Source organism: Mustela erminea, chromosome 20 (genome assembly GCF_009829155.1).
Source record: "Mustela erminea isolate mMusErm1 chromosome 20, mMusErm1.Pri, whole genome shotgun sequence".
Taxonomy (NCBI): domain Eukaryota; kingdom Metazoa; phylum Chordata; class Mammalia; order Carnivora; family Mustelidae; genus Mustela; species Mustela erminea.
The window spans coordinates 24,702,307-24,729,264 of NC_045633.1; the positions used below are offsets into that span (position 1 = coordinate 24,702,307).

At 60.3% G+C, this 26,958-nt stretch overlaps 2 protein-coding genes across 2 annotated transcripts in view; both read left to right on the forward strand.

The window, feature by feature from the left end:
* FAM20C (FAM20C golgi associated secretory pathway kinase) overlaps positions 1 to 16,350 on the forward strand; it is a 36,443-nt gene extending 20,093 nt beyond the window's left edge. The window contains exons 4-10 of the mRNA XM_032327696.1: positions 2,293 to 2,385; positions 3,081 to 3,196; positions 9,224 to 9,404; positions 10,067 to 10,176; positions 10,325 to 10,406; positions 14,712 to 14,771; positions 15,364 to 16,350. Coding sequence (XP_032183587.1) covers positions 2,293 to 2,385; positions 3,081 to 3,196; positions 9,224 to 9,404; positions 10,067 to 10,176; positions 10,325 to 10,406; positions 14,712 to 14,771; positions 15,364 to 15,613 — 892 coding nt within the window. The 3' untranslated portion in view covers positions 15,614 to 16,350. The remainder of the gene's footprint in view (positions 1 to 2,292; positions 2,386 to 3,080; positions 3,197 to 9,223; positions 9,405 to 10,066; positions 10,177 to 10,324; positions 10,407 to 14,711; positions 14,772 to 15,363) is intronic.
* An 8,554-nt stretch (positions 16,351 to 24,904) lies between these two features.
* Positions 24,905 to 26,681, forward strand: FOXL3 (forkhead box L3). The gene is made up of 3 exons (XM_032328674.1): positions 24,905 to 25,011; positions 25,389 to 25,557; positions 25,832 to 26,681. Exons 1-3 carry the CDS (start codon positions 24,905 to 24,907, stop codon positions 26,222 to 26,224), a joined length of 669 nt encoding a protein of 222 aa, XP_032184565.1. The 3' UTR covers positions 26,225 to 26,681.
* The last annotated feature ends 277 nt before the right edge of the window (positions 26,682 to 26,958 follow it).

The following is a 26,958-nucleotide window of genomic DNA, read 5'->3' on the forward strand; positions in this document are numbered from 1 at the left end:
ACTCAGGTGATGACAGACACACACAGAGGGACAGAGGCACTAGAGAGGCCTCATCTGCTCGAGCTGCCTGCCCGGGACAGCGGACAGAGCCAGGCTGGCCTCTTTGCGTTCAGTCAGAACGGAGCACACACTTGGGCACATTTCAAGTCCCTCGTGACCACATGTGGGCTGGTGAGATGGAGAACATGCCCATCCCCACAGAACGTGCTTGGACAGTGCTGGGCAGGGGCCAGGGACAGAGGCCGCATCAAGAAGTAGGCTCAGCCCCGCAGGACGGTACCCGCAAGGTGGGGAGGTCCACGAGGATAGCTGAGCCCACAAGGTGGGGAGGTCTGTGCTGCCCAGCAAGGCCAGCCGCAGGGCCTGAGTGGGCATCATTCAAGCCCCCATCTTGTGGGCTGCGTCCCATGTGAGGCCCTTGGTTGTCCCCATCCTGTGTTTGCAGAGCAGGGAGGATCCCTGGCATTTGGTAAATCCTTACCAGCTCGAGGCTGAGCTGTATCCATGGCCCAGCCTAGAAAGTGCCTCCTGTGGACACTGCCCCCACAAGTGCAGGCGGGGGCACAGAACACACCTGGATTTTGTGCCAGGAGCGTGTTCGCCCTGACACGATTTTGCACATCCCTGGATTGCTGAGGTCCAGCACTTGCTGTCGTCATGGGTCCCTGCTGCTCGGGTGTCTGCTAAGTACCTGTGTTTACAGAATGATAGTCCCCCTTCCAGAGAGTCCTGTCCGGTGGCCAGGGCAGAGGGCCACGTGTTAATCCTGTGGGAGGGGCTGTCTGCAGCTCACTGTGGGGCACAGATGTCAGACTCACGGGGGTCCTAGAGTTCGTTTGTCTCCTGAGGGGGAGACCTGGAGGCAGGGAGGTCGTGGGTCGTGCCAGGGCTGCACACAGAGCCAGCCTGAGGAGACTCGGCTGTGCTCACTGCCCCCCACCTGCAACGTGCTACAGGGGCGTGGGGCAGCGGCTGGGGCTAGGCTCTGGGTTTGTGGTGGGCCATCGTGGGCTGGAGCACAGCGTTGCTCTAGACAGAGCCCTCCTGTCTGCTTGCCGGTCCAGGAGGGTCCAGGATGAGCCTGGACATCTTTGCTGTGGCATCAGGAAAAGTAGTATGAAAGAGTTTGCCTTTGAGCAGGAGCCAGAAATGTGGCCAACCAGCAGTTCTCGAAAGTTCAGTGTGATAATGTGGTTCAAACAAAATGGGTTACTGTAGTCAGTATATAGCTGCAGGCCTTGTCAAGGCCTTTACAGTGCTACTGGGCACTGTTGAGGCCCCAGAAGGTGCTCCAGTATGCACGTTACCCAAACTCCAACCTCTCTGAGGACTCCTTTTGTGCTACAAGTCCCTGGGCAGGTGAGACACACAATTGGGAATGCTGACTTATCCACTGGGAGACACGAGGGGAAGATGGTTCCAGGAAGGTGGAACAGTCGAGCAAAGGCAGTGGGTGTGGGAGAGCAGGAGACAGCAGATGGTGCTCCCTCAAGCTCAGGGGAAGGGGAAGGGGCAGAGGGAGCTGACTGCGGTCCTAACCAGCGGGGGCCCTGATGGAACTTTGGAAAATGGATCACCTCCTGTAGGGCTCAGAAGTGGCCCCAAGAGAGCCTCCCTCGCACCCTCGCAGGGGGGGGCTGTCTGGGCAGGTGGACTGCTAGATGGCTGAGAGTGGGCTGAGGGAGCCTCTGTGCAGCCTGAACCTGGCCCCCAGCTCACGCCCCAGGAAAGTCCCCTCATTCTGTGTGAGGTGGTTCCTGGCTGCCTCAACTCCCTGGGTTCGGGAGCCAGGGGCTGCCTTCAGCCTCTGCCTTCCCGGAGAGCCTGCATCTGGCTGGCGGTGGGGACCTGGTGGGTGGGGGGCTGCGCAGTGTTCAGTAGCCTGCTCCTTCCTAAGGGGAAGCCTGGCCGGAAGAGTTGGCCCATCCCCATCCCGGGGTCCAGATACTTCCTCGCTGGCTGATTTCAAGCTGGTGTGGGGGACACGCATCCCCTCCCTCTATGCTGTTGGCACCTGCAGAGGCGACAGGTGTCAGCAGCCCTAAGAGCACTCAGTAGGGTGTCGTAAAGTAAGCGGGAAGTGATGAGGTTTCAACGTTTATTGCTTTTTTAGGCTGACTTACGTAGTTGTGTGTTTATACAGATTGGTCTTCAAGGATGACTTGGACAGCGGGCTCACAGCACTCTTGGAAGCATGACAGCCTGTTTTCGCTGGCGGCACAAGCCACCAGAACCCGCCTGCTGGAGGGTTTTGACAGTGATCAACCTTTTGTTTCGTCCCGTTTTCTCTAGGCAAACGAGGGAGCAGGAGACGCCCCCTGACTTCTTTTATTTCTCGGACTATGAGAGGCACAACGCCGAGATCGCTGCCTTCCACCTGGACAGGTGAGCCCTCCCGCCTGCGCCCTGGGTCTGAGCACCGTACGTTGGGGGGGGACACCCCGCCGGGAGGGTCCTGTCATTACCCCGTTGTGCAGAGTAGAAACTGAGGCAGGCCGTGCTGGTAACCATTGCCCTGCAGCGCAGAGGTGGGTCTGTCCTGTGATGGCCTAAGCCAGAGAGTCATGCTGCGTACCCCACACCAAGGACGGTGCCGGGCGGGAGAGGACCCAGAGCAGCCAGTGGCCTGGGCGGGCATGGCCCACCAGGGAGAGGGGGAGGAGTACGAGTGCTGGGAGTTTTAAGGCAGGGTGTTTCGGGATGTCAGCCCTGGGGCCACGTGAGACCAGGGGACACGAGTCTCACACCCGCTCCCCCACCACCCGTCACCCATCTCCTAGGACAGCCCTACCAAGCCACATGTGAATGCCCTTTCGGGGTCCACACCACCTCTCACTGCTGGGGAGCTGGGCAGGGGGTGGTGGCTGGCCGTGTCGTGAGCCTCTCAGCAGCCCCCCTGCCTGCCCAGAGCTGTGCACCCTCCAGGGGCGGTCATGGGCCTGGCTCCAGGGTCAGTTCCCAGAGTCCAGGGGATGGGGGACCCCACCTTGGAACGCAGAGAAAGGGGTTTTCATTCCTCACCAGCCCAGAGCTGGCCGGGGCACGGAGGTGAGACCCTCTCCCCGTCCCTTTCCTGCCAGGATCCTGGACTTCCGCCGGGTCCCGCCCGTGGCCGGCAGGATGGTCAACATGACAAAGGAGATCCGGGATGTGACGAGGGACAAGAAGCTGTGGAGGACCTTCTTCATCTCCCCAGGTAAGCTGCCCCTCGCCAGGCTTCCCACACACGTCACCACGAGCCTGCTTCCCTTTCCAAGATGGAGGAGAGAAACTGGGAAGAACTCTTGTGTGACCGAGCCCTCATCCTGACCCTGAGCGTGGTGCGCCCCCTGGGGGCTGGGCCACGCCACAGGACCCCGGGCTGCGTCGCCACTACCATGTCAGCCATTTCTGCAGGTTCTAGTGCACGCTTTCTGGGGATGTTGCTCAGTGTTCAGAAGTTAAGATAAAACATGACCATGTCCCCACACTCACCCCCGGGTTACCTGTCACCAGCATCCTTCCGCATGAGACGGCTGCTCTCCGGCTCTGTCTTGGACTAGTTCAGAGGCTCACTGAGGGACTGGTGTAGGGCCGGCAGAAAGGGCCGGCCTGTAGCTGCCAAGAGCATGTCGTGCCTATGGCCACTCGGGCTGGAGAGCGTCTCTGTAGCCAGAAACGAGCCCATTCCGTGTGGGTCGCCCCCATATCCCGCGGATGGGGCCTGCCCGGAGGTCCCACACACAGGGCACCCTGGGCACTGTGTCATCCCATGGCGGGCAGGCTCTGGGCCATGCTACCACAGCAAAGGGACATACACATTAGTGAGCGCCAGCTGCATACCAGGCTCTACCACGTACCTGCTAGAGGGTTCCCCATTCGATTCCTAGGCAGGAGTGCGGGGGCACACTGTCTCCTCATCCCCCCTTGTGCGTGATTCTGTGGAGGCATGGCTGACACGCCGTCACTAGTAGCCAAGGGCAGAGTTCTGTGAATTTTGATGAGCAGAGAAGCCCCGGTCCCGTCCTGCCCCATCTCTCCAACGATGCGGTCTGTTCCCGGTCTCTGAGGGTTACTGAGCCTTTCCTACCGTTGTGCATAAGTGGGGGTGGCACCCGGGTGTAACTTTGTCTCCCGGTGCCCAACAGCACCATGTCAAGAGTCCCCCGGGTCGTTGCTTGGTGTCCCGCGTGCTCGCTGGAGTCCTGTTGTTGTGGACGGACTCACCGCGTTGGCTTATCCCGTCGTCTGCTGATGGGCCCTGGATACACGGGACTCAGTGACTTGCCCAAATGAAGGGGAGGAGCTGGACTCTGAGTATCAAGCAAGACAAACAAACCAAGAAGCTTCTCTATCTTGCTTTCTTGGTGTAGAGGGAGCTCCCCTCGGGCACCTGCCTCTGGGTCCAGAGGTGCTCACCCAGGCGCGTGGCCGCCTCGCTGGGGGTTCACAGAGAAGGGGCTGTGCACCCTGCAGCGTCCAGAACCCCACGACTGATGTCCCACAGGGGCAGCTGAAGGCTCGTGGATTCCTTCTTAGACACAAACCACAGAGCTGGTTCTCAGTCTGAGCGGGTGACGGCACGGGCCTGTCCCACTCCGGCGGTGTGCCGTTCCATGTGCTGCAGCTGTCATGTTCCAGGTGCCACACGACAATCGCAGGGATGTGTGGTTTTCTTTAAAGCAGCAGAGTGGCAGGAGCTAGCTTTGACCTCGTTCTAGAAAACAAAGTCTGTTCAGACTCACTGGTAGCCTTGGTGCTTTGCCTGCCCTTCTAGAACCCTCCATTGCCACATTGCCCACAGAGCTTTGCTCAAGAACCAGGCGCATGTTGGAGACATTATTCGGCGGCGGACATCCCCTCCACCTCCAGAGGCCCGAGTGGTTCTGTCTAGGGTCAGTCAGGAAAAGGAAACGTGCCAGCAGCTGACAGGGGAGCTTGGCACCGGCCGGGAGCTAGATGGGCGTGTGCAAGGTAGAGATGGCTTGACCCTCAGGCCTCACGGGTGGAGGGTTCTGGTGCAGAGTCACCAGTTTCCTGGGTCCTTGGCCCGTCTTCCCCCGAGGTCTCAGGTGTTGGAGGAGCTGGCCTTGGGGTGTGGGGAAGGCAGATTTTCCCAGCCAACCACCTCAGTTGTCGTCACTGAGATGAAAAAGGGCTCACATTCCTTCCTCCTGCTCTCCCGCTTCTGCCCAAGTGCAGGGCTGAGCCAATGACCGCCCCCTGCACCAGCCTCTGACTCGCTTGCTAGACCGGTGTCGACCCGGTCACCATATTCAACATTCGACCCACGAGCATGTGCTGCTGGGGCCCTGGGTCAGGTGGGGACACTGAGGCACGAGGAGGGGAAGCCCCACACCAAGGTCATACCCCTGGGAAGCTCTTGGGGCCCTGCCCTGGCCGTTCCTTTAAAATCTTTTTTTTTTTTTTTAAGATTTTATTTATTTGACAGACAGAGATCACAAGTAGGCAGAGAGACAGGCAGAGAGGGAGAGGGAAGCAGGCTCCCCGCCGAGCAGAGAGCCTGACGCGGGGCTCCATCTCAGGACCCTGGGATCATGACCTAAGCCAAAGGCAGAGGCTTTAACCCACTGAGCCACCCAGGCGCCCCCTGGCCGTTCCTTTAGAACAAGGCTTGGCTCTCTGGTGAGGACGCTATGCCCTCACAAAGCACCTTTCTGTCCGAGCATTAACCTGTCTCACAGCAGCTTCTGCCCTTAGATGGCAGAGCCCAGGGCTCCAGCCCAGGGGATCAGATAAAGGTTACCCTCCTGAACAAGGAGCCGCCGCCTGGCCTGAGGCTTATGGTGCGTCAGTGGGATGTGGACGAACGTGTCGACACAGGCGAGCTTGTAGACGGGTCCGTCCCACATTGTCCTGCTGCACTGGTTCTGGGATCACGAGGTCCCAGGGAGGCAGAAAGGCCGGTGATGCAGGCAGGGGCTCACTGTGCGCAGGCAGCATGGTGGGAGCCCCTGAGCTGCCTTCCCGTGTTCCCCAGTTGTCTGCTCACCAGCCACAGAGACCCTGCGTGGTCCAGAGAAGAGACCCCTCGTCTGGGAAGCTGGCCGTTTGCACCGCTGGGAAGGGGCCTGAGCGTGGTGGCCACCGCTCTGACCGCCGTGTCCCTACACACTTCAGGCTCTTGAGGGCTCCCCCACGCACCACAATCACAGAGTCACTGACCATGAGGACGTGAACCTCACCACTGTGTGCACACAAGTGCCATAGCGTCCTGGACAAGTACGGGACACCTGGCCAGGCGTCTGGCAACAAATCAGCAAACTAGGCAGCGGGAGATGCACACTAACCCTAAATGACCCATGTTCCCTGCAATCTGAGTCCCGTACCGTAACGTTCACCCTCTTTTTGCGGCAACTAAATGACCAAGGCATTTTTTTCTTGTTTTTTAAGTAACGTGTCCATACCGCGTGCGTGGTTAAATTGAGTAACATTTGTTCTGCTTTATTTATTTTTTTTTTGAAGATTTTTATTTATTTATTTTACAGGCAGAGATTACAAGCAGGCAGAGAGGCAGGCAGAGAGAGAGGGAGGAAGCAGGCTCCCTGCTGAGCAGAGAGCCTGATGCGGGGCTCCATCCCAGGACCCTGAAATCATGACCTGAGCCAAAGGCAGAGGCTTTAACCCACTGAGCCACCCAGGCGCCCCTCTGCTTTATTTTTTTTATGAAGTTCATCATTTTGGAGGGTGTGGTTCTGCAGCTTCTAGTGCATTCACGACATGCCACATCAGCACCCGTTCCAGTACGTTCTGTTCACCCCTGTTTGCCATCACCCCCCCGCCCCCCCACCCCTGAACCCCCAGGGTTTCTGTGTGCCATTGCCTATCTGGACGTTTCACACACACAATGCGACAGCGTGTGGCGTCTGTCACCGAGTGTCACGTTCACATGGATTGTCCCCGGTGGAGGCTTCCTCCTGGGTAAACAGTGCACCCTGGTCTATGGAGGGACAGCCCCAGGGGGACAGCGGGGGGCCCCGCAGCTCTGTTCCCACGGGCCCTCGGTGCTGGGCGCTGCATGCACGCGTGCTCGCTTCCCTCGAGGGCAGCATTGCTCTGTCGTGGGTCCTTCCACACTAGCTTTCAGACAGGCCACCAGCCTGGCTTCCACAGCAGCCACACCGTGTCCAGCCCAGTGGTACTGAAGCAGCTCCCGTGTCCCCATGCCCTCAGCAATACCCTTTAGTGTCTATTCTCCCGACTGAAACTGGCTGGGGGCGTAGGAAACGGGGTCTCACCGTGGTCCCCGCGGCACTCCCCTAATGACCAAGATGGGGTCATGTCCGTGTTGGCTGTTTCTGTAGTTTCTTTAGGGGAAAATCTGCAGAACTCCTTGGCCCATTTACAAGTGGGGCTATTTATCTTAGTGGGTCGTAGGAGTTCTTCATGTGGGCTGCGTGCTAGACCCTTGTCAGAGCGGAGACTGGCAAGCGTTCTCTCCCGCCAGGAGCGTTATACTTTTTTCATGGGGAGAATGCCTCTTTTAAGCCACTGAGCATGGACTCTAGAATTTCGGTAGGTGTCAGTCCGAGATCCTAGTGCCAGCTCCCCCAGTTGTGTGGCCTCGGGCAGGTCAGCGCCCCTCTCTGGGCCTTAGCGTTCGTACCACAGGCAGCACTGATTTGTGAGATCCGGTGGGAGAAATTCAGGGAGCCTGGCTGGTCAGGTGGACGGTGTGGACTGGGCCTGGCCCACTGGGTGGATGGTGTGGACAGGGGCTTATCGGACAGACAGTGCAGACAGGGGCCCAGCCCATTGGGTGGACAGTGTGGACAGGGGTCCGTCAGACAGATGACGTAGTCAGGGCCCGGCCTATCAGATGGATGGTGTGGACAGGGGCCCATCAGGTGGATCGTGTGAATGGAGGCCCAGCCCGTTGGATGGATGGTGTAGACAGGAGCCCACCCCACTAGGCAGATGGTGTGGATGGGGGCCCAGGCCATTGGGCAGACGGTGTGGATGAGGGTCCAACCCAGCGTGGATGGTGTGGATAGAGGCCCGTGGACAGACAGTGTAGACCGGGGACCATCAGATGGACGGTGTGGATGGGGGCCCATTGCACAGATGGTGTGAATGGGGGCCTGTGGGGCAAACGCTGTGGATGGGGGCCCAGCCTGTCAGGCAGACAGTGGACAGGCCCAGTCTGTCAGGCAGACAGTGTGGACAGGGGCCCATTGGGCGGATGGTGTGGACGGGGGCCCGTGGGACCGATGGTGTTGAGGAGGGTCTAGCCCGGATGGGTGGTGTGGAGGGAGGCCTGTGGGGCGGATGGTTGGATGTGGCCCATGGGGTGGATGGTGTGGACGGGGGCCCATGGGATGGACGCCTGTGGGACAGATGCCCGTGGGACAGATGGCCGTGCGACAGATGGTGTGAACATGGCCCATGGGACGGACGGTGTGGACGGGAGCCCATGGGACAGACAGTGTGGATGTGACCCATGGGACGGACGGTGTGGACGGGAGCCCATGGGACGGACAGTGTGGATGTGACCCGTGGGACAGACGGTGTGGACTGGAGCCTGTGGGACAGACGGTATGGACGGAGGAGGTCTGGCCTAGGACGGAGAGTATGGATGGGATGGGAGTTCGGCCCCAAATGGACTGTGTAGACAGGGGCCCGTGGACAAATGGTATGGAGGGGGACCATGGGACGGACAGTGTGGACAGGTGTATGGCCCAGGATGGATGGTGCGGACGGGGGCCTGTAGGACCAATGGTGTGGACAGGGGCCCAGCCCAGGATGGATGGGGGGGGCCTGTGGGACGGATGGTGTGGACATGGCCCGTAGGATGGACAGTGTGAACAGAGGCCTTTGGGACCGATGCCTGTGGGACAGATGGTGTGGACGGGGGCCCATGGGACAGATGGCATGGATGTGGCCAGTGGGGCAAACAGGGGCCTATAAGACAGATGGTGTGGATGGCGGTCTAGCCCAGGATGGACGGTGTAGATGGGGACCTGTGGGACAGACAGTGTGGACTGGGGCCCAGCCTGTCAGATGGATGGTGTGGATGGGGACCCATCGGGCAGACGGTGTAGACAGGGGCCTGGCCTGTTGGACGGACGCTGTGGACGGACACTGTGGATGGGGGCCCGTGGGGCAGATAGTGTAGACAGGGGGTTGTAGGACAGACAGTGTAGACGTGCCTCATGGGACAGACTGTAGACAGGGTTGGCAATAGGGCATTGCCCCCCTCACCTGTGTGCCTGTGTGTCCCCAGCCAACAACATCTGCTTCTACGGGGAGTGCTCCTACTACTGCTCCACGGAACACGCCCTGTGCGGGAAGCCGGACCAGATTGAGGGCTCACTGGCAGCCTTCCTGCCTGACCTGTCCCTGGCCAAGAGGAAGACGTGGCGGAACCCCTGGAGGCGCTCGTACCACAAACGGAAGAAAGCAGAGTGAGTGTCAGGCAGGCCCTGCCATGCGGGGCCCCATTCTTTTGCTGGCATCGCGGGGGTCTTGGAGGCTTCTGCCCACTGTGCTCAGACGGGCCTCGGGCCTGCTGCCAGCCTCAGGCTGGAGGGAGTATCAGGAAAGGGGGGCACACGCAGCTCTGCCTGCCCCCAGTGGGCGACACCGCCCCTCATGCATAGAAGGCAGGAAGGGCGGCCTCATTCTGGGAACCAGACGCATCCCCCACATGGTGCCGGCCGGCCCAGTGCAGGCTGGAAACACAGCCTCTCAGGACTGGAACTCTGCATTCGCTCCGTGCTTTTCTTGTCCCTGAAGAGATGGCTGTGAAGGGGTCTCTGGGGTGCGGTGTCCAGGTCCTAACCCTCCAGAACCCTGGCATCTGGAGCGAACAGCAGCCTCCAGACATGGCTTGATCACCTCCCAACCCCCTGCTCCTGTTAATGCGGCCTCAGCTGGCAGCCCTGCTCTGTCACCACAGAGCAGGGCTGCCAGCTGAGGCCGCATTAACAGGAGCAGGGGGTTGGGAGGTGATCACCTCTCTCCACCCCAATTCCTCACTGCAATAATCCCGCTGTGCTGAGCTGGTCTGGGCCTCCCTGTCCACCCAGAGGAGGAAACTGACCTTCTCACATGGGCTCCCCCACAGGTGGGAAGTGGACCCCGACTACTGTGAGGAGGTGAAGCAGACGCCCCCCTATGACAGCAGCCACCGTGTTCTGGACATCATGGACATGACCATTTTTGACTTCCTCATGGGTAAGTCGGCAGCCCGGGCTTCCACCGGGAGCGCCCACCCTGCGTGTGACCCAGCAGCGGCCAAGCCCCTGCTTTGCTCTGTCCCTCGGGCTCCGGGCTCAGAGGTAGGGAGTCGGCTCCTGAGTTTTCAGCTTGCTTCTCTCCACAGGAAACATGGACCGCCATCACTATGAGACTTTTGAGAAGTTTGGGAACGAGACGTTTATTATCCACTTGGACAATGGAAGAGGGTGAGCCGCGTTCTGACTCCTCCAGACCCAGGAGGACCAGGCTCTGAGTGAGGGATGGCGGCCGTCCCCCACAGATGCTGTGTGTGTGATGCAGGGTGCTGGCCCTGGGTCTCCAGCTCCTGACGGCAGGAAGCATTGGTAGTGTTACTCCTCCTGGTCCCCAGGGTCACCCCTGTGTGCTGAGTCCTGTGATGTTCTCATGTTGCCCAGGAGAAACTGAGGCCCAGAGAGGCTGCTTGCCCAGAAAGGCCGTGAGGAGCACTTTGCCCATCACATAGTCACATGGGATTGGCTAGCTGGGACATGTGGCCCTGCCTACCCCACAAAGAGGGCCTGTGGCCACTGCAGGCTGGGCCCTGGGCTGTCCTGGGCCACCAAGAGAGCCGTCTGCTGGGTGGATGTGGGTACAGGGACCTGTCTTTCCCAAATGGTTACTAGTGCTGGTGCTAGGACAAGTTGGCACCTGGCACCTGGACAGTTGGGTGTGGGGGCTGCGGACACCCAACTGCCAAGGACAGTACCGTGGCCAGACCCTGGGGGCACCTTCTCTGCTTAGCCTGTTTCAGACCCCAGTACAGCAGCCAGAACACTAGGGTACTTTCAGGGACATGCCTCATCCCAGGGCCTGTGTCTGGTGCTGGGCACAGCAAAGACAAGACCACACAGCCCAGGTGCTAGGGACACAGTGCCGGAGTGCTGGTGACAGCCGGGGGTGCTAGGGATCTAGTGTTGGTGTGCTAGGGAGAGCCAGCCGGAGTGCTGGGGACACTCAGCCGGGGATGCTGGGGCACAGTGCCGGGGTGATGGGGATAGTCAGCCAGGGGTACTGGGAACTCAGTGCTGGGATGCTGGGGACATTCAGCCAGGGGTACTGGGGACACTCAGCCGGGGATGCTGGAACACAGTGCTGGGGTGATGAGGAGAGTCAGCCAGGGGCACTGTGGACACGGTGCTGGGATGTTGAGGACACTAAGCCAGAGGTGCTTGGGACAATCAGCCAGGGGCGTTGGGGATACAGTGCTGGGGTGCTGGGGACACTCAGCCAGGGATCCTGGGGCATAGTGCCGGGGTGATGAGCACAGTCAACCAGGGGTGCTGGGGACACAGTGCTAGGGACAGTCAGTTGTGGGAGCTGGGAACACATTGCTGGTGATAGCTGGAGGTGCTGGGGACAGTCAGCAGGGGGCACTAGGGATATAGTTCTTGGGTACTAGGGACACTCAGTAGGGGTGCTGGGGCCATTCAGCCAGGGGTCTGGGGACAGTCAATCCAAAGTGCTGGGGCACAGTGCCAGGGGCACTGGGGACACAGTGCTGGGGACACTCCACTGGGCATACTGGGGGCACTCACCCAGGGGTGCTGGGGATAGTCAGTTATGGGAGCTGGGAACCCCGTACTGGTGCCAGTCAGCCAAGGGGTGCTGGGGCACAGTGCCAGGTTGCGGAGGACACTCAGCCGGTGGCGCTGGGGACAGTGTTGGGATGTTGGGGACACTCAGCCAGGTGTGCTAGGGAGAGTCAGTTGGGGGTGCTAGGGACACAGTGCCAGGGTGCTGGGGCAAGTGCCAGAAGTACTGGGGACAGTCAGCCAGGGACTCTAGGACACAGTGCTGGGTGCTGAGGACAGTCAGCCAGTGGCACTGGGGACACAGTGCTGGGATGCTGGGGACTCAGCTGGGGTGCTGGAGACACAGGGCTGGGTGCTGGGGACAGACAGCCAGGGGCACTGAGGACATATTGCTAGGGTGTTGGGGACACTCAGCCAGGGGTGCTGGAGAGACCGTGTCAGGGTGATGGGGATAGTCATCTGTGGGTTCTGGGAACACAGTGCTGGGGACAGTCTGGTGAGGGTGCTGGGGACACTCAGCCAGAGGTGCTGGGTTACAGTGCCAGGGTGCTGGGGCACAGTGCCAGTGGTACTTGGGATACTCAGCTGGGGGTGCTGGGCATAGTATTGGGGATGTTGGGACACTTAGCCACAGTGCTGGGGATAGTCAGCCTGGGGCAATGGGGACACAATGCTGGGATGCGAGGAACACTCAGCCAGGGGTGCTAGGTTATAGTGCCAGGTTATAGTTGGGGTCACTCAGCTGGGGGCACTAGGGACACAGTGCTGGGTGTGTTGCGACCCTAACCCAGGGGTGCTGGGCACAGTCAGGTGTCCTAGGGACACCCAGCTTTGGTGCTGGGGTCATAGTGCTAGGGACACTCCACTGGGGGGTGTGGGGACACTCAGCTGGGGTGCTAGGTTACAGTGCCGGGGGTGCTGGGACACTTAGCCATGGCACCGGGGACACAATGCTGCGATATTGGGGACACTCAGCCAGGGGTGTTGGTGACAGCTGGTGGTGCTGGGGACACAGTGCTGGGGTGCTACGGACAGTGAGCTGAGGGTGATGGGCACAGGGCTGGGTGCTGGGGACATTCAGCCAGGGGATATGGGGCACAATGCCAGGATGGTGGGGAAAAAGTGCCAGCATGCTGGGGACACTCAGGAATGCTGGGGCACAGTGCTGAGGTGCTGGAGTCAGCCAGGGGTGCTGGGGACACAGTGCTAGGGACATTCCACAAGGGGGCGCTTGGGACAATCAGCCATGGGCATTGGGGACGCAACGCCAGGGTGCTGGGGAGTCAGCTGGGAGGGGTGGGGGACACTCAGCCGGGGATGCTGGGGCACGGTGCCAGGGCTGCTGGGGAGAGTCAGCTGTGGGCGCTGGGAACACAGTGCTGGTGACGGTCAGCTGAGGGCACTGGGGACCTAGTACTTGGTACTGGGGACAGTCAGCTGGAGGCACTGGTGTCAAAGGGCTGGTGGGCTGGGAACAGTCAGCCCAGGATGCTGGGCATATAGTTCTGGGGTACTGGGGACACTCAGCCAAGGGTGCTAGGAACAGTCAGTTGTGGGTACTGGGGCCATCAGCCAGGGGCACTGAGGACACGGTGCTGGGGTGATACAGGCAGTCAGCCAGGGGTGCAGGGGACACAGGACACAGTGCTAGGGTGGTGGAGATAGCCGGGGCACTGGGGATACAGTGCTGGGATCCTGTGAATACTCAGCTGGGGGCGCTGGGGAGAATCAGCCAGGGATGCTGGGGACACTCAGCTGGGGGTGCTGGGGATCTAGTGCTGGGTTCTGGGGACAGTCAGCTGGGGACACTGGGGTCAAAGTGCTGGGGACAGTCAGCCAAAGGTGCTGGGCATATAGTTCTGGGGTACTGAGGACACTTAACCAGGGTGCTAGAGACAGTCAGCTGGGGGTGCTGGGGCCACTCAGCCTGGGGCACTGGGGACAGTCGGGCAGGGGCACTGAGGACACGTGCTGGGGTGATGCAGTCAGCCGGGGGTGCAGGACACTCAGCTGTGGGTGCTGGGGACATGGGCGGGGTGGTAGAGACAGCTGGGGGTGCTGGGGACACAGTGCTGGGATCCTGGGGACACTCAGCCAGGGTCACTGGGGAAAGTCAGCCAGGGAAGCTGGGGACACTCAGCCAGGGATAGTAGGGACAGTCAGCTGGGGGTGCGGGACACAGTGCTGGGGATACTCGCCGGATGGTGATGGGGGCACTCAGCCAGGAGTGCTGGGGCACAGTGCCAGGGGTACTGTGACACTAAGTCAAGGTGCTGGGGATACAGTGCAGGGGGTGTTTGAGACAGCCAGCTGTGGGAGCTAGGAACACAGTGCTGGTGACAGCCAGCGGGTGCTGGGGACACTCAGCCAGGGGTGCTAGTTACAGTGCCGGGGTGGGGGACAGGCAACCGAGGGTGCTGGGACACTCAGCCAGGGTGATGGGGAAAGTCAGCTGGGGGTTCTAGGGACACAGTGCTGGGGTGCTGGTGATAGGCAACGGTGTTGGGGACACTCAGCTGCAGGTGTGGGGGACACTCAGCCTATGTTGCTGGGGACACAGTGCTGGGGTGGTGGAGACAGCCAGAGGCACTGGGGACACAGTGCTGGGATGCTGGGTACACTCAACTGAGAGCACTGGGGACACTCACCAAGTGTGCTGGGACACAGTGCTGAGGACAGTCCACTGGGGGTGCTGGGGACACTCAGCCAGGGGACTGGGGCACAGTCCTGGGTAATGGGTACAGTTAGCTGGGGCGTTGTGGACACAAAGCCGGGACTTGGGGGACAGCAGTGTCTTGGGGACACACTGCCCCATCTCCATGGTTGTGGCTCTTCAGTAGGGCACACAAGGCGCTGCCCGCTGCAGGGCTGGGGTCCCCCATGGAGTGCCCTGTTGCAGGCTCTGCACACAGGTGTCCTGCATGTCGTGTCCCCAATAATTCTGTGCTTCCTCGGCAGGTTTGGGAAGTATTCCCATGATGAGCTGTCCATTCTGGTGCCTTTACAGCAGTGCTGCAGGTATGGCGCCCCACTCTGCGTCCCCCCCGCCTCCTGGGGAGCCCTCAGTCCAGCCACAGATTGGGCAGAGGCCCCCAGCCCCACTCCCACGGCCTGGCAGCATGCAGCCCAGCACCCAGAGCCCGAGTTTTGGCATCCCCAGCCCCTCCCGGCGCATGTCTCAGGCCAGCCGTGATGGCCCCCATCACAGATGAAGACACTAGGGCTCAGACTGGCGTCCTGCCCCCCCAGCACTCCGTGCCCCTCGCTGCCACCCTCTTTGGGGCTCCCCCCCATACCTCTTCCCTTTACGGGTAGGGAACCAAGCCATGGGGCAGAACCAGGAGCTCCCTGCCCTGGGAAGGTGTGTGGGGCTGAGCTGGGCTCAGTCTCCCGGATGCATGGGCCATCCTCCCCGCCCTGCATCTGCCTGGAGTGTCGGGTCCCTGCGGGCACTGCCAGGCCTCCCGTGGCCACCTGCTCTGCCAGGCAGGACCCTTACTGCAGCGCCTCCGGGAGGCAGGGACCCTCCTGGGACTGCCCCTGGCTTGGTGCCGGTGTCCCCTGTGCCCAGGCCCCAGAGGCTGGGGCCTGATCTGTCTCTCCCCGGCAGGGTCAGGAAGTCCACCTACCTTCGGCTGCAGCTCCTGGCCAAAGAGGAGTACCGGCTGAGCCTGCTGATGGCAGAGTCCCTGCGCAAGGACCGCGTGGCCCCCGTCCTGTACCGGCCGCACCTGGAGGCGCTGGACCGGCGGCTGCGCATCGTGCTGCGGGCCATTGGGGACTGCGTGGAGAAGGACGGGCCGCACAGCGTGCTGGAAGACGACCTGGATGCCGAGCACAGAGTGCCCCCCGGCAGGTAGTGACCGAGAGCCGCCGGCCTGCCGTGGAGGAGGGACACGCGTGTCCACGCTGTGATTCGGAGACTGCGGGAACAGATGGACTGCTCCGTGGGTCAGGCACCGCAGGCCCGACGGGACTCACGGTGTCCGCTTTGAGACCGGAGAAGGCTGGGGAGGGGGCGCTCTGTGCTCATGGACAAGGCGGCCTGGCGGCGGGGGCCACCCACCCTTCTATATGGGAAGGAAGCCTTTACTGACTGTTTTGTATTTATACTTGGTGTCTATGTATATAAATAGAGCGACACCTTGCAGACCCCAGACCACCCACCAAATGCACACGTTGGGGCCGCGCCCCCTGGGGCCAGCCTCTCCTGCCAGGTGTGCTCCCACTCTGGACCTAACTTGAAACGGACTCCCACCTGTCCTCCCTCCCGGGAGGCCCGCGGCCAGACGGCTCACGGTCTCGGCCCGGTGCACAGCGGGGCTCCCGACGGCGCCATAGGCTGGTCGGCGGGCAGACTCCCAGTTTCAGAGTGACGTCAGTGACCACGTCTTCCGTTTCTCAGAGCCACCCAGCAGCGCCTGGGACCTCCCTTGGCGGCCCAGGGTGCTGCCCGTCTCCTGACTTCGCTTTGATCATTGGTGCAAAGACATCACCCGGGCTCCTTCAAGGGCCTCGGCAACAGGCTGAATTTTGCAACATTTTTGTGGAATAGTTTGCAATGTGGTAAAAGTGCAATAAAAATAGAGCAAATGTATGCTGGGGTCTGGGCCCCTCACGCCCTGAGCTCAGCAGCCACCCAGCCTCCCTCCACATAGGTCAGGCCTGGAAGAGGGCAGAGCCAGGCTCAGCTTCCAAGGTCCAAGGGGCTGTGGCTGGGAGGCAGGAGGTGGGGGAAGCCCCCTGTCCCACTCCTGGTGTGGCTGACCAAGCTGGGCAGGGGGGTCCCTGAAGACATGGGCCAGTCCCAGAGGGCAGCATCACATCTACACAGCCCAGGTGTGCCCAGTGGAGCCAGGAGAAGTCCGGCCCTGTAGGCCGCAGGGCCTGAATCTTGCTGGGAGGCCTGCCTGGGGGCTCCCCGAGATTGTTGCCTACAGGGGCTCAGTGTGGGCACGGGGCACCGCGACAGGCCAGCCCCAGGGGTTCCAAGGGGAGGACACTGATGAGCACTGACATAAACCCCAGAGAGTCCCAGGGAGCAGAGAGTCCTGGGTATCAGAGCCCTGGCCACCTCCAGGGCTCCCAGCCCCTCTGGTGCCCCAGGACCACTGGTTTCTGTGCACCTGGCTCCACGCAAAGCTGCCACCACAAATTATTCCTGGTCTCTAAGGCAAAACAGCAAGGTTCATCTTGTTTTCCTCATTTCACAGGTGGGGACACGGAGGCTCAGGGAGGGGCTGACATACAGCACAAAAGTCAGTTTAGGTTTCCAGAATGGCCAGGCCGTTGCCTGCCAGGCGGAGGGGGTACGGCCCACAGCAGAACCACAAAGGGACCTCAGGCTACAAAGGAAGTAAATGGGGGGATGATAAAGTGAACCCCAAAGGCAGCCCCCATCAGTAACCCACCTGGCACTCGCTTCCCACCCAGCACTCCCCTGGTAACACCACTGGCTCAGGCGTCCCTGCCCCTTCCTGCCTGTGGCTGTACCTGCGTACCTGTGGCCTCACCCACCCCACCCCCAGCCTCCTGCTGGGCCCCTGTCCCTGCTGCACGGGGAACAGGTAAGTGCCTGGAGGAGGACCTGACGAGGTCCCACGATCAGAAGCCGCCAGTTCTGCTGCCGGGAGAGCGTACCCGCCAGCCTCCTCCCAGGCCGCCCCAAGAGAACAGAGGGACTCTGAAGCCAGGGCTGCTGTCCTTACCCCCCAGGCCCCGGGTCCATGTGCCACGGGTCCAATGGTGCTCACTGGGTGGCTGGGCTGCTGGAGGCAGGCCGGAGGGCCCACTGTTGACCTCGACGGACCCTGGAGGTTTGCAGGGTGGTGAGGGGGACACACGGCCAACCCCCATGTGCGGCTCCAAATAACAAGGATGGCAAAGGGACAGAGGAGATGGAAATCCTGGGGCAGGGCCATGTGCAAAGACAGGTCTCCCGAGCTCCTGAGTGGAGGCCCGACCTCCAATGTGCCAGCATTCACAGGCGGACCTTCAAGGAGGCAATTCAAGTTGAAGGTGGGGCAATCCCCCAGGACTGACGTCCTTGCAGGAGGAGGAAGCCCCCCTGCAGATCGCCCCCGGCACACGCAGGGGCAGGCCACACGGGCCGGGCCACGTGGGGACAAGCAGGAGACCTCACCAGGAGCCAGCGCGGCCCCTGGTCTTCAGAGTCCGGCCTGCGGACAGTGAGAGAACGTGACGCCCGTGTGTCCGCGGCCCCGCGCAGGAGCAGCAGCGCCCGCGGCACGGTGGGACATCCACATCTGGGCTTTTCCCTCGGGTCCCAGCACAGGACTCCCAGGTCTTTGGGAGCTGCCTGAGCAAAGGGAGGAGGAGGAAAGCAGGGGGAGGCCAGTGACGGGGCTGGCCAGGAAGAGCGTCGCAAGCAAGCACGCAGTGGTCACCCAGATTCACGTCAGAACCTGTCTCTGGGACCTGGAGTCAAATCAAACTAAGCCATTCCCCGGCGCACCCACGGCTGTGGGAGAGAACTCAGAACCAACACCCAGACCAGCCTTCCACCCGGGACTCCAGTGAAAGCTCGTGGGGTGCCAAGAGGCCAGAGCGGAGGGAGCAGGTCCCGAGCAAGCAGGAGAAAAAAGGGCTTCCCATTCAACTCCTCGTGGTGCAAGTCAGCTTTCCCGGGACCCTTACCCACCGTCCGGCCCTCAGACCAGACAGCATCTCACCAGAGGTGGCTAGGGGAAAGTGCGGGCAAGAACTCAAACAAAACCCCCCTCAGTCGGCCTGGGAACTCCTTCTGGAGACTCGAGGGGCAGGGAGGGGGGCAGGCCATGGGGGACAACATGCATGCAGAGAGGCAATGCAGGTGGGTGGGCACCCCCTCATTTCCCAGCCCCTCCCCAGGAGTCTGAGATGCACGAAGGACAAAGGACACCCCCCATAGCTCAAGAGAAGGATGACAAAGGTGCCTCACAAACCACAGGCCCTCCCGGGTGCACCCTCTGGCTCCCCGGGCCAGCTGGGAGGAACCTGAATGCACAGACCACGGGGGCCAGAGCCTCAGAGGCCAAGCGCCCGGGCAGAGCCTTCGGCAGGCTCCCAGGCGGTCCAGCCGCAAAGCCTCACCCCAGCGGCTTCCACTGTCACCCAGATCACAGAGCCACCCCCACGCATCCATCCCAAATCCTGACCAGTTTCCGAGGAACATTCCGCTCCTCCCAGCACCCCACCCAGAGGGACCTTAACAGAAGAGGCGAGCAAAGGAGGTTGCAAGCAACCTCTGCCTGGGTGTGGTGTGTGGGGAGTGAAGGAAGACAAAAGAGCAGAATCCCAAAGCCCCCCCACGTGGGGAGGAGCTGCCCATATGCACGGAGGGAACTTTCTTACTCTTCCCGGCATTTGGAAGGAAGGGTTCAGAGCTGGCTGGGACCTGCCCACCTGGGAAGTGGGAACAGCGTCCACTCTATCTCACAGGGTAAGGACGGCTCCTGGCCTGCTGGTTTTAAAGGGTCAAATGGGGTGAAGCTGTGAAAGGGGTCAGCTGCCGGGTGGGGTCTGGTGCGGTCCACACTGGGGCCTCGGCCCAGATCAGGCTAGGCTGCTGTGCCCACCTGAGGCCCCTGGTGTGGCCATCCCTGTGGGTCGCAGGGCTTTAAGAGGCAACTTCTCTTCACCAGGCTGACTGCTGTAGCCAAATAGGTCCTGTGGCCACCATCAGCCAGGAAAGGCCCCCCACCCAACCCCACCCCACCCCGGGGTGGGATGGGCACCAGAAACACTGCCCAAGACTGGTCCACTTGCACCACCTAGAGGAGAGCCCCAGAAAAGCAAGAGCCACACTGCAGGGCCCAAGGACCACCCCCAAATTCAACTCTCGGAAAGTCGGTCCAGACCGTAAATGTCTGCTCTTAGCCTAAGCCACTAGTTTGGAGTGGCTTGTTATGCAGCACACGAAACAAAATGCACCTGTCAAGACTTTTGCATGAACTTCAAGAACATCTCCATCCATTCACAGTTGCTCCAAGCTCACTTGCTAGGAGCAGAAGATCAGCCTGACTCCATTTCTGTATACTAGCTATTCCTGTTTCTACTGAGCTACTGCACAGGTCCTTGCAATGAGCAAAACACAGGACGGTTTGCTCTCCTATGCTGTTTGTGAGACAGACTGCACACTCTGCTATATGCCTGCTGCCCGTGGCCTGCCTCCCCTCGAGAAGCAGGCCTTCCTCTTACTAGGACCTTGGCCCCGCTATAGAGGGTCCCAAGCCCTTGTGAGCCTCAGTCATTAGCTTGATCCACGGGATCTCCATGGGTAGGAGTGAGTGTGAGGCAGGGACAGAGTGCAAGGGGGCAGTCTCCCCACCCCATCTGGGGGCAGGATTTACATAATTAGCTTTGTTCTTTCCTTGGTCATTCATCACACTAAATTGTAGGGTTCTGGAAAGGCATGTTTAAATATTTGTGAATGCCCTGTTTTGCTTCTGATTTTAAAAGAGTCATGATTGCTGGTCAAGAAGAAATCCCAAGATACTAATTGTCTCCATTTACCTTGGCTGCCAAGAGCACACACTCAGCCACAGCCATCAGAAGCTTATTCTAATGCCTATGGTGTTGGTTTGGAAAAGTGACATGGATGTGATTTTTAGATTTCTTCTTTATTCTCCCCATGCGTCACTCATGGAAAGTTTGGGAGCAAAAGAACCAAATTTCCCCTCGGAGCTCCAAGGGAGCTCCAGCCAAATCACTGTGGGAAAAGACTAGGACCTTTCCTCTGTGGGAGCTGCTGCACACTTGCCCAGCTGGAGAACTTCTCACAAGGTCTGGAACACTGTGCGTTCCACCAACGCCAGCCCAGCACAAGCAAGCCTTGGAGGCCTCTGCTCTTTAAGGTTCTGGTTTGATTTTTAAGGAAACTGGGCATTAATAAATCTATATGCCCCAATTAGCAAATGATTATCCACATAAGGAGTTTCCTGAAAGTATTTACATTTAAAAGACGACTTATAAATGAGTTCTGATTCGTTCAATATCCTGTAAGGTTAAAAATCAAGTTCTTGAAGAATGTTCTATGTTAGCCGTTTTGCGAACAGTTCCCACTTTCAGAAATCGAAACTGAATATTCAGCGTGTGGACAGAGGCTGCTTCTGAACGACTGAATTACCGGTGGTTTCTATTTTCATACCTTTCTCTGTTTTATACACTTTCTGGAACAGACACAGCCTTTAATTAAACAACACAGCAGGGTCCAAGCAAGCTGTGACTTGGCGTAACAGAGAGTGTCTGAAGGTCCCTGTGTCCCCTTCCTTTCCCCATCCTCTTTCCCGCTGCTCCAAACATAAAAACAGATTGTTTATCAAGACCAGAATTTTCTTCTTGCCATTTAGGAAAGCATCCCAACCGGTAGGAGTCACCGCTGCCCTTTGATATCTGTGAGTGGCACCGCATGGCCAGTTTGGGTGGGCAGGTGAGAACCACCGATGGGCTGGCGTGGAGACCCTTCCCGAGGGCTGGTGGCCCCGGGGATCTCCTCCATGTGCCTGTGCCACGTCTCCGCCCCGCCTCCCGGCCACACATTCGGACATCCGGAGTCTCCATCACCTTCCTGGAGGGTCTGAGTTCGAATCCTCTCCCTGCCACACACAGGAGGCGTCACACAGGCGAGACCCCGTGGAATGGAATCACCAGGCGTGTCCAACTCGAGGGACCGTCCCGAGAGGAGAACCAGTCGGTGTATGTAAAAACATCTCAGAACCTTCCTGACTCTATTTGCTACTGACACCACTGTGTTCAGTAGAATTTCAAGGACGTTTCTACCTAAAAATCAGAGAAGCCTTCTCACTTGCCAGGCCCCATATTAATAAGTTCATTTTAAAGTAATTCAGATAAATGTTCCAGAAGTCTAAGGAACTAAAATTCATTAGGCTTGTTTCCGAACCGACCAACCGGTACTTCCTCCTGACCCGACGGAACCGTGTGGAGGTCCCGTCCTTTCACGCTTTACTCGCCCGCCCACCCCCTGCGACCTCACTGGGAGAGTCCAGGACGGGCCCAACCGAAACCTCAGAGGGGGTGAGGGACCCGGCCTGCACTCCCCTGCCCAGGTGGCCCGACCAGACTGTCCCCTGCTGCCACCCCCCCCCCAATCCCTGCCAGGACGCCAAGGCCCCTGCTGACCTCTCCCGGGGGCTGTGCCCTCTCCTGCCCGTCCGTGTCTGGCTTCAGCATCTCCTCCTCCTTGGCCACGTGCCACACTGGCCACAGGCAGCTCTTGTCAGCTCAGACAGGCTGCTTGTCCTCTTGGTGGGTATCAAAGCAGCTGGCAGGTGCCTCGTGCTGGGTTCCGGGTCCAGAGATCAGCCCACGGATCAGCCAGAACCAGGCTAGGGACCCGGCACCCAGACAAGGTCTCAGACCCAGCGGCTCTGAAGGTGATCGGCTTGCACCCACAACACAGACTCCAGCAGAACCAGCCATGTGGTTGTGAATGTGAATGTGTCTACTGGCTTTACACAGAAGCAAGATTCCACCAGGGGTCACAAAATGCATCACAGGATTTGGGACCAAATGCCCACCCCAGCAGAGGAGCCCAGCTGCAGCTGGGAGAAAAGGTCGCCTCCTTATCATGCTGTCACAACATTCAGGGTTTTCCATCGGCCCCCAGAAGTGACACCTGGGGGAGGAGAGTTTTCGGTAAGGAGAGCTCGTCATTGGAAGTGGTCTTTGGCTCTGATCATCACCACCAGTGGGGCGCAGGGCCCGGGATTATTGTCATCTGCTTCTCCATGGGCTGGTATGTGGCCTTTCCAAGGGAAGGGACCATTTTCAGGGGCTGGGCCAGCTCACATGATGTGTAAGGTGCTGAATGGGCCAGGCGTGACCCAGGCCTGGAGGTGACAGCTCCCCTGAGAGGTGCATCTCTGGGCTACTCTAGCTCAGGGCTCCCTCCTCGTGAGGTTCAGGGTTAAGGGGCCATAGGAGCCATTCGCCAAGGGGTGGAAGGTTGGAGTGAAGCCACCATGTGGTTTCCCGCTTGTCCATCATCTGTGTGACAGAGGCTTCAAGGTCCTTCTCGTAGCCCGGTGCACAGGGTCCCCTGATGCCGACTGACCTCGCTGGCCAGGACAGGGCTCCGGCCCATCCTACCTGCTCCCACTACATCTGTCTGACCATGCAGCTCCTGCGGAGGCCAAGCCTCAGAACCCAGACTCTCCGAGAAGGCGGCTGGAGCTGGACAGAAAGATGTGGAGGGAAGGGGGAGGACATGAACAGGATCCGGCAGAGGAAGCCCCCGTGGAGCCGAGGGGATGGGATTCCCTCTTCAGCACAGACGGCCTGTCTCCAATCTCGTTCCCAAAGCCTGGCATCTGGGGTCTCCAAGCTGCAGGGTCATCTAATTAACCTTTTCATTTTGAGATAATCGTAGATTCCATGCAGCTGTGAGAAATGAAACCGAGATCCTAGGGACGCTTTACCCAGTCCCCTCTTGGGGACATCTTGCAACACTCCAACGCACAATCCCACGACCAAGACCTTGACCCTGATGCAGCACACGCAGAGCGTGGCAAGGCCACAAGGGCCCCTCGCGTTGCCCTGTTACCACTGCAACCATCCCTCCTGCCCGGACCGCCTCCTCACCCTGGAAACTGCTCCTCTGTTCTGCATTTTACCATTCTGTCTTTTCAAGAAGGTCCGTAAATGGCAGCATGTAGTAGGTAACCCTTTGAAGCTGGCTTTTGCCCTCAGTGGAAGTTCCGTCCAGGCTTCCAGGGTATCGGTGGGTGGTAGCTTTGCGTCACTGAGGTATCCCTCGACGTGGAGGGGACCGAAGCTTGCTCTGCCATTTCCCTGGGGAAGGGCATCTGGGCAAGATCCAGTTTGGGGATGAGAGCAGAAAGGCGTGCGTGCAGGCATCTGGTGACTTCACTTCTCCGCTTCTCTGGGATAAATGGCCCAGAGGGCAGTTGCTGGTCAACACTCTGGCCACCTGTTTAGTTTTTAAAGGAGCCGCGAGAATGTTTTCCATGGGGGCTGCACCGTGTTATGTTCCCACAGCCCAGCTCATCTGATTTTGGCATATGACAGAGGGGACAACATGGAGCTTCTGAATGTCTTTGAGCCCAGTGGGGTTGTCGGACTGTCAGCAGAAACTGGCCTCCCAGGTGGTGCTGGGGGAACCTGGAGGCACCAAGTCAGGCCTGTCCACCCTTCTCCGCCAGCGGCAATGGGCAGCATCAAGCTCTCGTGAGGCCAGCTGGCTGAATGGAACATAGCTCATTTCTGACCTAAAGGTCGTGCTTTGAAAGCAGAATTTTCTGGCACTGGACCAGAGCGGGGTCAGAGGGAAAGGGTCCAGCATTTCCTCCAAGGCCCTGGGACCCAGCCACACTGTCTCTCACTGCACAGAGGGGTGCCTCCTCCAGATCCCACGAGGGGCTCGGGAGCCTGCTCACTCAGCGAGCCCCTGAGTGCAAGGGGCACCGAGCTCCCTGTCCTGGGAGCACACTCAATGTTTCCAAACTCTCTGGCCTGGACCCTGCTGCTCCAGGGCAGGAGGTGGGGCTGAGCCTGGTGGTGGAGGAGGCCACAGTCCTGGCCCGGCCTGTGGCCTGGCAACCCTAGGGTCCACTCTGGAATCCAGGGCGCGGGAGAAGCTAGTGGCTCCCTGCGCGTCCAGGGCGCACGGACCCGCGAGCTCCGAGGAAACATCCGCCAGGCCAGGGAGCCCAGGAGGAGCCCCAGCTCTGGCTCGGGGGCTGGGGGTGGGAGGGATACCCAGCTGCTCTGCCTCGAAATCTGGGGCCCGCGCAGGGAGCGCGGCAACGCGCACCCTGGGGGGAGCGGGAGGCGGGGGTGGCGTCCCGCCTGTCGGACCACCCAGAGCGGCATTCCCTCCTCCCTGGGTCCGCGGCGGTCAGAGGGTCACCAAGAGCCCCGCTCGGCTCCCCTCAGCCGCTTTACTAGTGGCTGGGGCCTCCCCCGCGCTGGGATTGGATGCGAGAACCGGGTGGGCGCGGGCGGGGGGGACCCCAGAAGCCCAGGTTCCCAGTTCGGGGGTAGAGCAGCCCGCAGTGCAGACGCTGCCGGCCCACGCTAGGGAAACCTCACACCGACCTGGCGGGCTGGCGGGCGGCGCGGAGGCGGCGGCAACGACAGAGGCGGCCCCCGCAGGCGCCGGGCGCGCCAAGATGTTTGACAGCTCGCAGTATCCCTACAATTGCTTCAATTACGACGCGGACGACTACCCAGCAGGCAGCTCCGACGAGGAGAAGCGACTCACGCGGCCCGCCTACAGGTGACCTCAGGGCGCGTGGTCAGAGCCTCCCCGCCAGCGACCCTCCTCCTCAAGGGCTGACCTGGGATGGAGGGAGGGCTTGCTTCCCTGGGGGGCGGGGGCTGGGGCGGTGGGGGGATTCAGAGGAGGAGACGCGTCCCCTCAGCAAAGTCCCAAGAGTGAAGATGAGCTTCCTGGGTCCGAGCAGAAGCGGGAGCGGGGCCCTCCAGGGTTCATGCTCCCCAGCAGCCCCTTCCTGTCTGCACCTCCCACACACCACGGAGCCCTGGGGGCGGAGAAGCCCTGCACTCCTAGAGGGGCTCCTGGCTGGAGGGGATTCCAAACTCCGGGGTGTCCCCTCCTCCGCCCCGCATGGCCCTATGCGCCCCTATTTGCAGCTACATCGCGCTGATCGCCATGGCCATTCAGCAGAGCCCCTCGGGCAGGGTCACCCTGTCCGGTATCTACGACTTCATCATGCGCAAGTTCCCCTACTACCGAGCCAACCAGCGCGCCTGGCAGAACTCCATCCGCCACAACCTGTCCCTGAACAGCTGTTTTGTCAAGGTGAGCCCTGGCCCCAGCCCGCCGCCCTGCTCCCTGGAAAGGCCCCTGAGTGTCCCGGGCTTGAGGGCTCCCTGATTCGGGGTGGGGGCAGGTTTTGCAGCAACAGCTGCTGGAAAGTTCGTTTTTGGCAAATCGGAGTGCCTCCGATTTGCTCCATGACCAACGCCATGCACCGCAAGGACAGGGACCTCTCCAGCACTTGCCCAGAGGCGGAGAAGGGTGGGCGGCGCGCACCGGGGGCCAGACCCTCTTGGAGCCCCTCCCTCTCCCGCAGGTGCCCCGAACAGAGGGCCACGAGAAGGGAAAGGGCAACTACTGGACGTTCGCGGGTGGCTGCGAGTCGCTGCTGGACCTCTTCGAGAACGGCAACTACCGGCGGAGGCGCCGTCGCCGCGGCCCCAAGCGCGAGGGGGCAGGGGAGGCGCGCACAGGGGCTGCGGAGGGGCCTCCGGGGCCGCCTGAGCCAACCCCCCACCGCCAGCCCCCTGCCCCCACCAGTCCCGCTGCCTTGCGGAAGGAGGAGCCCAGGGGCATCAAGTTCAGCATTGACTACATCCTGTCCTCACCCGACCCTTTTCCGGGGCTCAAATGTTCCTGCAGCCCCCAGGAGGGCAGAAACCCCCAGCCGGGGACCCAGCCAATGAACCTCCACCTTTGGACAGCATAAGGCAGGGCTGGCATCCAGGCAGCCTGGGGTCTTCCAGGGGATTTCAGCCCCCGCTCAAGCCAAGAAGCAAGGTTTTGCCACATCCTACTAACTTCCACAGACTCCTGCTCCAGGCTGAAAACCACCCTGTGCTGCAGAGATGGGAGGTCAGTCTTCTGGCTTCACTGCTCCAAGTCCCCTTTGCAAGAAGACCCATGGGGTCCTACCTGACTAAAGCGTTTGCTCTAGATTCACTGAATAACCCTCCTCTGAGGACTAGGAACATGGGTTCAGGGCCACGTCCGCTTAGATCCGGGGCACATTTCACCCCTCCATCATCTGAGAGTTTGCTGCATAGACAGCCACGCCCGGGAAGGAGCCAGGGTGTCAGTGTTCAGTTGGTGAAGCGGGTGGGCATCCTCCCTCGAGCTAAAAGGGCTAAAAGAGAAGTCAGGTATCAGCTGAACCCACGGACGTCGCCCCAGAGTTTTTGACTGTGGCCCTGTTACAGATGATGGGCTCAAACATGTAAGTGCATCTTGTGCTGTGGCAAAATATTCCATTCGATTTGATTTGATTGCTTGAGAAATCCTGTGTACTTATTTATAGAGGAAAGAAGGCAGGAAGAAGGGAGGAGCGAGAGGGAGGAGGAAAAAGTCCAAATTTGGGACAACATGGGGCAAAGCACACTTTTCTTGGTCCCTCTGAGCCAGGCACACATTGGGGCACGCGGAGCCCAGCTGGCTTCCCGGGGA